Source organism: Bicyclus anynana, chromosome 10 (genome assembly GCF_947172395.1).
Source record: "Bicyclus anynana chromosome 10, ilBicAnyn1.1, whole genome shotgun sequence".
NCBI classification, from domain to species: domain Eukaryota; kingdom Metazoa; phylum Arthropoda; class Insecta; order Lepidoptera; family Nymphalidae; genus Bicyclus; species Bicyclus anynana.
Window position 1 is genome coordinate 7,584,335 of NC_069092.1, and position 12,839 is coordinate 7,597,173.

Below are 12,839 nucleotides of genomic sequence, written 5' to 3' on the forward strand. Positions count from 1 at the left end.
ACACGCAGAGAAATTAAGAAAATTCTCAGGTATGCATATATTTACACATTCTATCATATGTTCTACCTCTTCATACTACGCTACGTAGACCTGTAGATTATATTATAAAAAATTAGTAAATCAAAAATTAGTAAAAAAATCCCCAAATTAAGTTTTCATACTACGCATACACCACATAGACCTGTAGATGTACTTTGCATTTTTCAACGTTCTATGTAGTAGGTTTGCTCATTTATTTGTTTTGTTTTATTCTACGATGCCATTATTCGGTGCAGGATATAATGGGCAGCGAGACGTTTTGTCTGCCCGTACCCGGTTTTCTCACCCTTGTTTATCCGGCCGGGGTAGTTAGCGCGGCGAAGGCTCGCCCCGCGGCAGTGCTTCCGCGAGCAGGGTAACGATGGCACGCGCGCTCGCTGCCCCAACCCACCCCGCATATGTCCGCGAGCATAGGTGAACTTCAAAAAAGCTTTGCTCCATCAACCGTTTTATATGACTACCAAAAAATGACTTTTTTTATACATTTATATTGTGTGATATGGATAACGTTATTGACAGCCTGCTGCAGTACGACAGGTGAGCGGAATGCAATTAGCATTTTTATTGAGTTCGTCCCGCAACTTGTGAAAAAGTTCCTATTGAACGGAGGAAAGGTTTTTTTTTTATTTGTCGATACATTTTATTTACTGTCTTGGCTTGATTTATTGTTCACCATACTGTCGCAATATTTTTCAAGTTTTGGTTTAAAAATTTAATTTTTCGATAAATTGCATAACATCGTTCTTTCAATGTTAAAGTGAAATAAATCATATTGTATTAAAATTTTTATTTGAAACATTACCTACTATTTTTAATTTTAACCATTTCATAGTAATTATATACTTATTCATTATATTCTAACAAAATTGATTCTAAGATATAATAAGCAAGCGTTGAACAAAAACTCTATTTCCAAGTTTCTCTACCAACATTTATTTAAGCCAAGTTATTTTAATTATAGAGTCCGTATAATTTAATTTGATAAACATTAAGAGGGCAAACAAAATAAAGGTGAGCCAAATAATTATAACTGAGAGATGACGACTCGGAGACGGGGGAATTCTTGAAAAGTAAGATTTATTCAGAGGGTTCGGGGTAAGAAGCTTCAAGCTCTCGCATTTCTTTAACATAATTCAGTTAACAAGGGGAAGGAAGACAAACAAAACGGACAGGGGTCGATCTGAGTCATCCGCGGATATCCTGCTATCTCTGCAGTGACAGTTATGGATGTATTCCATTATTGCAATAAATAAAGCTGAGTAATCCTGCTAACATCATAAATGTAAAAGTATAAAGTAGCGTATTTGTGTGTTCAGATGTTTGTTACATAATTACGTCAAAACGACTGAACGGATTTCGATGAAATTTAGTACGCGTATTGATTATGATATGTCATCTCCGTTATTGCAACAAATAAAATAATAAATTAACTGAGTAATCCTACTAACATCAGAAATGTTAAAGTATGTAAGCGTATTTGTATGTTAAGATGTTTGTTACATAATTACGTCAAAACGTCTGAACGGATTTCGATTAAATTTAGTACACATATTGATTATGATATGTCATCTCCATTATTGCAACAATTAAAATAATAAATTAACTGAGTAATCCTACTAACATCATAAATATGAAAGTATAAAGTAGCGTATTTGTGTGTTTAGATGTTTCTTACGTAATTACGTCAAAACGACTGAACGGATTTCGATGAAATTTAGTACACATATTGCTTATGTTATGTCATCTCCGTAGTGACTGTTATTCCATTATTGCAATAAATCAAACTGAGTAATCCCTAACATCATAAATGTGAAAGTATGTATGGTGGTGTATTTATGTGTTCAGATGTTTGTTACTTAATTACGTCAAAATGACTGAAAGGATTTTGATAAAATTTAGTACATATATTGCTTATGTTATGTCATCTCGAAGTGATAGTTATTCCATTACTGCAATAATAAAGCTGAGTAAACCTACTAATATCATAAATGTGAAAGTATGTATGGTATTTGTGTGTTCGGATGTACGAAACGTTATTACGTCAAAACGGCTTAACGGATTTCGATAAAATTTGGTGCATGTATAGTTTAATTTATTTTCTAAGTAATAGATATGGGTGTATTCCATTATTGCAATAAATATAGCCGACTTATCCTACGGCGTGTGTGTGTGTTTGGATGTTAAAAAAAATCAAAATGTTTAAATTATTTTTTATTTAAATTTTGTACATATATAATATATACAGTTTTATACGAGACTAATACATAATATACCGTTCATACCATTCTGTTTGTCTGTATAACATTAGGATGAAATTATCCGAAACAACTGAAAGATTTTCTTGCGATTTTCACAAGTATAAAACTTAGTTTGTGCAGTTTAAGCACTTGTACGAGTATGTATAGCTGCACCAATTTTGTTTCAAATTATTAGTAATGTATACTCGTAATAAAAATAAACATTTATACTTTATACCAAAAACTTCAGTGAAAAATTTGTTTTTTTTTAAATAAAATGATCCGTTTTGCCTGGGTCTACCCTACATGTAGACGAAATATGGAATCTTCTTATTTCAAACCATTTAGAAATAAACTCAACGCAAGCAAAGGCAACTACTAGCCTTAAAAAACGAGTAAATAGGTTCTTTTCTTTACAAGTTAGCCCTTGACTACAATCTCACCTGATGGTAAGTGATAATGTAATATAAGATAGAACCGGACTAACTTGTTTGGAGGAGGATGAAAATCGGCACCCCTTTCGGTTTCTACGCGACATCGTACTGGAACGCTAAATCGCTTGGCGGTACGTCTTTGCCGGTAGTCTCCCATCAGCCAGACTTGAACCAATTAAGAAAACCTCAATCAGCCCAGCCGGGGATCAAACCCAGTACCTCCGTCTTGTAAATCCATTGCGCATACCACTGCGCCACGGAGGCCGTCAAAGTATCACTATAGGTATACCTTACCTATAGTTATACTATGTATATTAAAAGCGGGACAAAACAACAAACTACAACGTAGGTAACTATGTTGTTTACTCCACACAATAGGTAGGAAATATACCACGTAACGGAATGGAATAAATTATCAACGTGTCACTGAAACTAGGTTGTTTATAATATAGTCATATTTTTGTAGCTTCTGAAAACAAAGAATTTCCGTGAAATGTTTTACTCGGGTTTTTTTTTAAGCTTATGCCTAATCTATATCTTCGGCAGCAGCCTGCTTTTACGTTTGCTTATTTCGTGTTTTTTATTTATAATTTATAATCACGCGCACCAATTTATTTAAGGCCTAAGTGAAGACTTCGGCATCATTATATATTAGGCCTCTCTCTGACACTAACCACACTAATATTACAAAGGCGAAAGTTTGAGTGTAAGTGTGTTTGTTCCTCATTTGCTCTCATTTGTTACTTAAGCGATTTGACTGAAATTTGAAATGGAAATAGATTTTTTTTTAATTAACACATAGGCTTCTTTTCATCCCGGAAAATCTATGATCCAAAATGCGGGATTTGTGAAAAACTGAATTGACGCGGATGAAGTCCCCTATGGAAATAGATATTACTGTAAAAAATCGATGGTTCCCGCGGGATTTGTCAAAAGCTGACTTCGACACTTAACACAATCAACGAATAACTAAATCAAGTAACACAACATTATAACAAATATTTTCTAAAATATATGACAATACTATAATACAAGTAAACTAGATATGCCTTTAGTTTTCTAGATACAAGTCTTTCCAAAGATTTACAATCTCCTTTATTCGATTGACTATAAAGCTGGGCTTCTATTCTTTTCAAATGCCATTTTAGACGTGTGTAGATAAAATATATTCTTTCCGTTCAATAAATAGCTAACTTTTCTTTATAGAACGTCATTAAGTATATACTTCTATGCTAACTTTATTATCATTGGGTTCCGTATGGACCACCGTTCTACAGGGAGAACCGACCGAGAGACCGTTCTTATCGCTATCACTATTATGGTGTTTATTATCAATTTATTAAAATAAACATTAGCACCGTGTCATATCAGGGAGACAGAATCAAGACCGGGAGCCGCAGCAGAAAAAGCTGAAACCGGTAAGTGGCTCAAGTATGCCTCTCTGACAGAGAGTTACATATTTGTACCTTTTGCCGTGGAGACCCTTGGGCCATGGAGTCGCAGTGCCAAAAAATTTTTCCGTACCATTTCACCGCGGCTTGTTGCCTCGACTGGTGACAGAAGGGCTGACAAAATGTCATTTATCTACTGAGTGATATCCACCAGTAAGCTCCGGATGACTATTTTTATTTATTTTTATTTACCGTATTATGTCAACTTGCATACGTCAAAGATAGTAAATAAGCCTGCCGGTGGCGCACTACGGTTGTTATTTCGATTATTATTTATTTATTTTTATATATTTTATTGCACAAAAGTAAAACAATAACAAAGAAAGTGGTAGAAAACATAGTATACCTACTACAAGTAGGTATGTGCAAAGGCGGTCATATTGCACCAATATCTGCCAGACAATCTTTAGATAAAATATTTATTATTATATTTAGTATTAGTATTACTAAAAAAATAAATGAAAAAGCATTTAACTCTTGGACATGTAAGATCACAAGTTTTCCTCGTACATATTATTAGGAAAAATTACGAATAAAAATAGGGCAAAAAAGTAATTAAAGGGAAATGCTCATCGGCCACTGGTGGCCGATAAAAGTATAAAAGTATATGGACATGATAGTATAATGTATAAATAAGGACCTGGTTAATTAATTGGCTTAAGTTTGTTTCTTGAAAAATAATATATTTTTTTATAACTCTTCTAGGGCAAAATGTTCGCCGGTGTACCGACGTCATTGATGCTCCAATACAACCCGTATTGGAGCAGAATTTGATGATGTCACACCTCCGTGCCTCAGAGAGCAAGTAGTCATACAATATCACCTGAGTCAGACAAACCGCATTGGGGCAGAATTTGGTGGTGTTACACCCCCGTGCCTCAGAGAGCAAGTAGTCATACAATATCACCTAAGTCAGACAATCCGCATTGGGGCAGAATTTGGTGGTGTTACACCCCCATGCCTCAGAGAGCAAGTAGTCATACAATATCACCTGAGTCAGACAAACCGCTTTGGGGCAGAATTTGGTGGTGTTACACCCCCGTGCCTCAGAGAGCAAGTAGTCATACAATATCACCTAAGTCAGACAATCCGCATTGGGGCAGAATTTGGTGGTGTTACACCCCCGTGCCTCAGAGAGTAAATACTCATACAATATTACCTAAGCCTGACAACCCGTATTGGAACAGAATTTGGTGATGTCACACCCCCGTGATTCACAGAGCAAATAGTCATAAAATATCACCTAAGTATGACAACCCGCATTGGAGAAGAAATTGGTGGTGTTACACCTCCGTGTCTCAGAGAGCAAATAGTCAGACATTGTCACCTAAGTCTGACAACCAGCATTGCAGCAATGGTCTACAATATCACCTAAGCGTGGTGCCACAGAGAGCAAATAGCAGGTATCTGCTATAGGGCCATTTGAAATGGTTGATAACGATGATATTAAACTTAGAACATTTGTATGCTATTTCCAGCCATGCAGCAGTGAATGAATAAAAGTTTTCATTCGCCGAGGTCACGTAAATCTCGCATTCAGGAGAATCGTTTTAAAGGGTGACGCATTATTCATATTGCGAAGCGCATTTTAAATATTAATTCCGGCTTTGGTTTGTGATTGCGCCTTTCAAAATCCATTGTTTATTTATTTATATAATTATGGGGATTCAATGGTGAGCTATATGAGGGATGAGGGATGAAGTATAATCGCGACACGTGGCGGCGTGTCAGCCAAATTCGAAACGACTGACTTAGCACAGTATTTCAACATATTAAATAAGGAACTATTTCTAATCTTTCTCACTTTAGATAGGGACTCACTTGTAATCGTCAGGTCTGCGTTTGATACGTTTATTATAGTCGGCAAAAATAGTCTAAACCGATTTTAATGTCAATACGTTACTGGTAATTTTCAACTGTTTGCAGAATGCAATCTAACTATTGTGGTTATCAGTTTTTGATATTAAAATTAAGGTGTTTTCTTTTTTTTTGCTTTGTTATCTTGGCATTTCATTAAGTATTATGTTTCATTCAATTGGAACAAGAATTAAATCGCAACCAAAATTAACTTAATTCTGAAATATTTGCGTACTAATAAAGAAACAATGTACATTTATTCCAATGAATAAAATTGAAAGCGAACGCGGTACTTACTTTGTTATTCACTCCCGTACATCTGAATACTCTGATTCATGTTTTGTTCTCGGACGATTTAACTGATTCACACACTTTCAATCGGTCAACTGCTAGTGGCCATAAAAAAGCAAAACACGGCCTTTGATATCTCTATATCTAGATTTAATCCTGGTACCTCAACACATACACTCATTGCATTTCTGTACGAATCATGACGTAGTAGGTATACATGACAAAAGAACCATCATGGCCCAGTTATGACCTCTGCCTCCAATTCCGGAGGGTGTGGGTTCGAATCCGGTCCATGGCATACACCTCCAACTTTTCGGTTGTGTGCATTTTAAGAAATTAAATATGACGTGTCTCAGACGGTGAAGGAAATAACATCGTGAGGAAACCTGTGTATCAGAGATTTTTCTTAATTCTCTGTGTGTGTGAATTCTGCCAATCCGCATCGGGCCAGCGTGGTGGACTCTTGGCCTAACCCCTCTCATTCTGAGAGGAGGCTCGAGCTGAGCAGTGAGCCGAATATAGGGTGATAATTAATATTTAGTGCGACGCATTGCCCTTGATAATGTTATAAGTAGTAGCGTATTTGTAGTCTTGGCCGCCCTAGGCCCCAAATTACTAGCCACCATCTCTGTCTACTATCATAATCGATAGAATTTGTAATATTTTCCTAGGTTTTGGAGATTTAATAAAACCTAATTTAATAATAGGGTATACCAGCCTTTGGATATAAGTAGGCATATTATCTTTATCAAAGGCAAGGCGTGGTGTCCCTACGTCACACAGATCGTAAATTTGTTAACATACGAGCTTAAATAATAATTTATAGGTACATCTATTCCTGAAATGGTGCTTAATTTGACAAACCATTTATTGTGTCTTGTATTAATCAATCAATAAAAACTGACGACGCTAGGCGAGCAGCTTTCAAAGAAGAAGAAATAAATAAAGATACATAATAAAAATTTGATTTTCCCTGTAAATTCTAGTAGTTATTGTTGAATTTTTTTTTCAGTTATATGAATTTTAATCACTTCATTACAAATTTTGATGTGTGAGTTGTGTGACATAATAGCTAGATTATGGAATCTTTTAATAGTTGTGTGAATACGAACTACATACAATGCAATAAATCTTTGACGCATTGACGTGATTAAGCAAAAAAAGTAAAATTAAACAAACACACGCGCTTTCATATTGTCTAATGTAATACGGGTAGCTTACACAAATATTTTCATTTTTATCAACCTATTTTATACGTTCACTGCGCTTTCCTTATGGGAGAGGATATTTGGAACTTATAATATATCAACACTGATGAAGTGTTAAAATTAAGCTCTTTGATGATTACACTCTGACGTTAATTATTATGGCCTAGATCAAAAGCTAAACGTGCTCTGGAAGGCATCTTCTACTTCGTGCCGCTTCTAAGAATTTCTTGAAAGAAAGATAATATTATGTTTAAGCAACTATACAGTATTGTGAACCCAGCGGAAATAATGTTTTTACTACCGAAACACCTAATCATGCACATAATTCACACGCAGATAATTAAGAAAAATCTCTGATACGCAGGTTTTCGCACAGCACAGACTTAGAGCGGTTTCAGACTAGCGTTTTAAACGCGCGTATGAGCTCGTTTTTGGAACCGCATGTAGGCGCGTATAGGCGTGCCTTTTGGCACACGCTCAACTCGTACGAGCGTTGACGCGTTTCTAAGCTCGTATAAGCGCGAGCCGCGAGAGCCACCTCCTTGAGATACTGACATGACACCACCGGTTCGAGCGGACACGCCGAAATATGCGCGTTTACTCGAGTGCAGTTTCTTGAAACCCGTAATGTAGCGCGCGTGTAATCGCGTATGCTGAAACGACCGTATTCGTGCACAAAAATGCGCTAGTCTGAAATCACTCTAACCGCTAGGCCAATAAAAAAAAAATAAGGTAACACTTTTTTTTTAATGTTACACTTGCAAATGCATACAATATTTGAAGCAATTTTGATATGCAACACGCTTTGAAATTAACTTGAGAACTCCGCAAAACCACAACTGAGCGCTGCCCTAACCGACAAACCTAGGTAAATAGTATTAAAGCTTAGAAGCTTTACTGGTAAATATTGTATATAAAATAATTTATTTTTGGTTTCAAATACAAATATATTTCATTTAGCTTAAAGATTTTCTTTCATAATAACATCTAATAGTGTGCGTATATTATTTTTTATATACATCGATTATTTATTATTCACAAATACATTTTACACGCACAATTAGTCTGTGTTTTTATTTTTATTCTTGTGTAACAGTTTTTATCGGCAATTCAGGTGCCTAATTCTACACGTTTTTTAATCTATCAATAGATTAAAGGTACCTATATCTAGTATTAAGTATCATTAACTCTTGAAATAAGGCAAGTTACCTGAACCCTTTTGCCATAAAAAGTAGATGTCTTGAACGTAATAATTTTTTTTATTGTAGTTATATAAATCAAGATATCATACTTTTTCTCTTCATTACAAAAGAAACACCCTTCCTTTTACGTAAACAAGTTCAAAATAAATTGTACGGTTTCTTCATCAGCAAAGCAAAACTTTTCAAATTGTTCTAAAGGTTTCCCACCCAACCTTTTTCTTAAATTCACCTGAAAAGCAATTTGTTTTAATTGCTTCTATTTCCTCAACCTCATAACTTTGGAAAAGTATTTTCGCAAGAGTTGGGATGACTGATGTAAAATCCATTCATTGGTCTTAAACAAAAAAAAAACTTTTAAGACATTTTCCTTCACGCTTTCATAAAAAGAAAATTGCTAAAATACTCAATAACCAATTCACTTATGACCAAGTTGGTAGTTGGCAAGGGGACTCGAATATTGACTTAAAGTCACCCCAAGTCAACAACACTCTAGGACTTACGAGCCTCTCATAACAATTGAGCTACTTATTTACTGACATACACAGATTTTAACTGTGATACAGAACATCTCATCTTACTTTTGTGTAATAATTTTACTAAGTATGCTATTGTAAAATAACGATCCTACTAATGTTATAAACGCGAAAGTTTTTACATGTTTGGATGTTTGTTACTCTTTAACACCGCAAATACTGAACCTATTTGGCTGACACACAGGCTACTTTGTCCCGAAATAATCCATGGTTTCCCGAGATTTGCAAAAAACTGATGATTTTGATAGTAGGTATATTTGTTACTTCTTTTTGTCTATCATCTCGCGAGTACTGAACCGAATTAACTCAAATTTGAAATCATCATCATCATCATCATATCAGCCGATGGACGTCCACTGCAGGACATAGGCCTTTTGTAGGGACTTCCAAACATCACGATACTGAGCCGCCTCATCATCATCATATCAGCCGATGGACGTCCACTTCAGGACATAGGCCTTTTGTAAGGACTTCCAAACATCACGATACTGAGCCACCTGCATCCAGCGAATCCCTGCGACTCGCTTGATGTCGTCAGTCCACCTGGTAGGGGGTCGGCCAACACTGCGCTTACTAGTGCGGGGTCGCCATTCTAGCACTTTGGGACCCCAACGTCCATCGGCTCTTCGAACTATGTGCCCCGCCCATTGCCACTTCAGCTTCGCAACTCGTTGAGCTATGTCGGTGACTTTGGTTCTTCTGCGTATCTCCTCATTTCTGATTCGATCACGCAGAGATACTCCTAACATAGCTCGTTCCATCGCCCGCTGTGCGACTCTGAGCCTTCTTATGAGGCCCATAGTTAGCGACCAAGTCTCGGAACCATAGGTCATCACTGGCAACACGCACTGTTCGAAGACTTTTGTCTTCAGGCACTGAGGAATTTCGGACGAAAAGATGTCGCGAAGCTTCCCGAATGCAGCCCAGCCGAGTTGGATTCGACGGTTTACCTCTTTCTCGAAATTGGACCTACCTAACCGGATCATATGTCCTAGGTATATGTATTCGTCTACAATTTCGAGTGCAGCGTTCTCAACTATAACTGGGTGGAGCGATACATGAGCATTACACATTATTTTCCTTTTGGCCATGTTCATTTTTAGGCCCACCTGTTGAGAAACTCTGCTGAGGTCATTGAGCATGGTACTAAGGTCATCCAGAGTCTCTGCCATGATGACTACATCATCCGCGAACCGCAGTTGAGTGATGTACTCGCCATTGATGTTGATGCCAAGTCCGCCCCAGTCCAGAAGCTTAAAGACGTCTTCCAATGCGGCGGTAAATAGCTTCGGAGAGATCACATCTCCCTGACGCACTCCTCGCTGCAACTGGATTGGCCTCGTAGTCGGATCCTGAATACGGACTGACATAGTGGCGTTTTCGTACAAGCACTTCAACGCTTGGATATACCTGTAATCAATTCGGCATCTCTGCAATGACCTTAGCACAGCCCAGGTTTCCACCGAATCGAAGGCTTTCTCATAGTCCACAAACGCTAAGCAAAGTGGCTGATTATACTCGTTTATCGTTAAATTTGAAATAGATATAGATTATAGCCATGAATTAACACATATACTACTTTTTATCCCTTTAAAAATCATAATTCCCGCGGGATTTATGAAAAACTGAATTCCATGCGGACGAAGTCGCGGGCAGACCAGGGCTTGTGATTCTGAGGTTTGACCCGCCTGTCCTTTAACTACACGCATCTCATCAAAACACTCTACTGTAAGCCGCATAAAAGGACTTCGTTCCAAATAGAGTTTAATAATAACTATTACTATTAATATTAAGTTATGGGGTCGTTAAACACTCAACGAAATCATAAATTCCAAGCAAAGTGGCATCGCATCTAGCCACCCAAATGGATGACAATTATTCAGCCGCTGTTTATAATGGAACAACCCTGTCGTGGAGAGGGGCTGTCAGCGCGCCTCGTTATGTGTTGAGCAAAAACCAATTCTACTTAATGCACGAGATGACTACGCTCATTATGGGCAATCGAAAAACGTCCAGCACAGTTTATTACACCGATTTAATTAAAAACAACGTTATGTCCAATTATGTGGAGAACGTTAACGTATGTCATACACTCGTGAGTTCAATATTTTCAGTAGATAAAATTATTTGTGAGTATGCAAACATTTCAAAGCCGTGATAGCTCAGTGTATATGACCTCTGCCTCCGATTCTGGAGGGTTCGAATCCGGTCCGGGGCTATGCACCTCCAACTTTTCAGTTGCGTGCATTTTATGAAATTAAATATCACGTGTCTCAAACGGTGAAGGAATAACATCGTGAGGAAACCTGCATTTATCAGAGAAATTTCTTAATTCTCTGCGTGTGTGAGTGTTCTCAGCAGTGAGCAGAATATGGGTTGATAATGGAAACATTTCAAACATAATGAATGATTCTAGAGCCTTATTTTTTTTATTTAAAATGCCTTTGTCTGTAATCTGTCGTCTGTCTGTGTAATTTGTTCGTCTGTCAATATTATTTACATCTGTGATCATTAAAAAATCATCCCATGACCACCAACCCGCATATGAGCAGCATGGTGGGTCTTCGTTCCATATCCCCTATAAGAAGGTAGGCCTGTCCCATGGCCTAACAGGCCGTTAAAATAATGATGATGAACTTTAGTATGTCAGGATGTGGCTAATAGCTCTCAAAGTTTAACCCATCCCTAACAGGGCGAGCTGAATAAAAGCTTGTAATAAATTCACACAAGACTATAACAACATCGTGTGAGTTACGAGTACCTGCATTTCAACAAGAAAGTCATAACTTAAAGTGTGTTCCTTATACCTAGTGCAGTGTTGCCATCGCAGTAAATATCAATTATTCAACCGTCTGCCTCCAATGGAACATCTCTGTCGCAAAGTGGTGCTGTCAACACTCCTTGTAATGGTATATGTTGAACAAAACCCATTTCTACTTAATGTATAAAATGACTGGACTAATTTTGGAAAAATTTATTAATGTGTTCGTTGTATCTATTATTAGGTACACTCTTAACTTAATGTTCTTAGTTATTACTAGAGTGCCTATATTTAGTTCAGTTTCATTGGTGAATAAAATATATTAATGAATGAAACACACCTTTATTAAACGTAAGTAACACATTTTAAACACTTGGCCAACATTTGAAAAAGTTTGCAACATAATAAATTATCTACAATTTACTATACATTATCAGTTAATAAATCATAATATTAATAATTGTACCTACTCGTATTAACGATTTTTTCCCAAATAACTCAAAGGGCATATAATATTAAAAAAAGTTAACTTACCTTTTCGAGTTAATTCAAAAATTTAAGTAAGACATTTATCCTTTCAAATAGCAAAAGATAGAAAATTCTGAATCTATGACGATAAAAAACAAGAAAATTACATTAAATCACAGCTAAATAACGTTTTGACGTTGGAATATTATATTATAGATTCAATGATTTAATATACAAATAATGGAATTACAATACCTATAACGAATATTAAACCACGGACATATGGACTATGGAGTCACAATCACAACCACAGAATCATTTAAATTTAAATTTTGTGGGCCCTGATTATTTACGATAT

The 12,839-nt window shown here is 36.5% G+C and overlaps 1 protein-coding gene across 4 annotated transcripts in view; it reads left to right on the forward strand.

The window, feature by feature from the left end:
- The first annotated feature begins 362 nt into the window (after positions 1–362).
- LOC112043623 (lachesin) overlaps positions 363–12,839 on the forward strand; it is a 40,339-nt gene continuing 27,862 nt past the window's right edge. For 3 of the 4 annotated variants that reach the window (XM_024079122.2, XM_024079123.2, XM_024079126.2), the window contains exon 1: positions 364–576. In XM_024079122.2, the coding sequence (XP_023934890.2) occupies positions 438–576 (139 nt within the window). In that variant the 5' untranslated portion in view covers positions 364–437. Of the gene's footprint in view, positions 577–12,839 lie in introns of all 4 variants that reach the window. The other variant, XM_024079124.2, reaches the window with a different exon arrangement.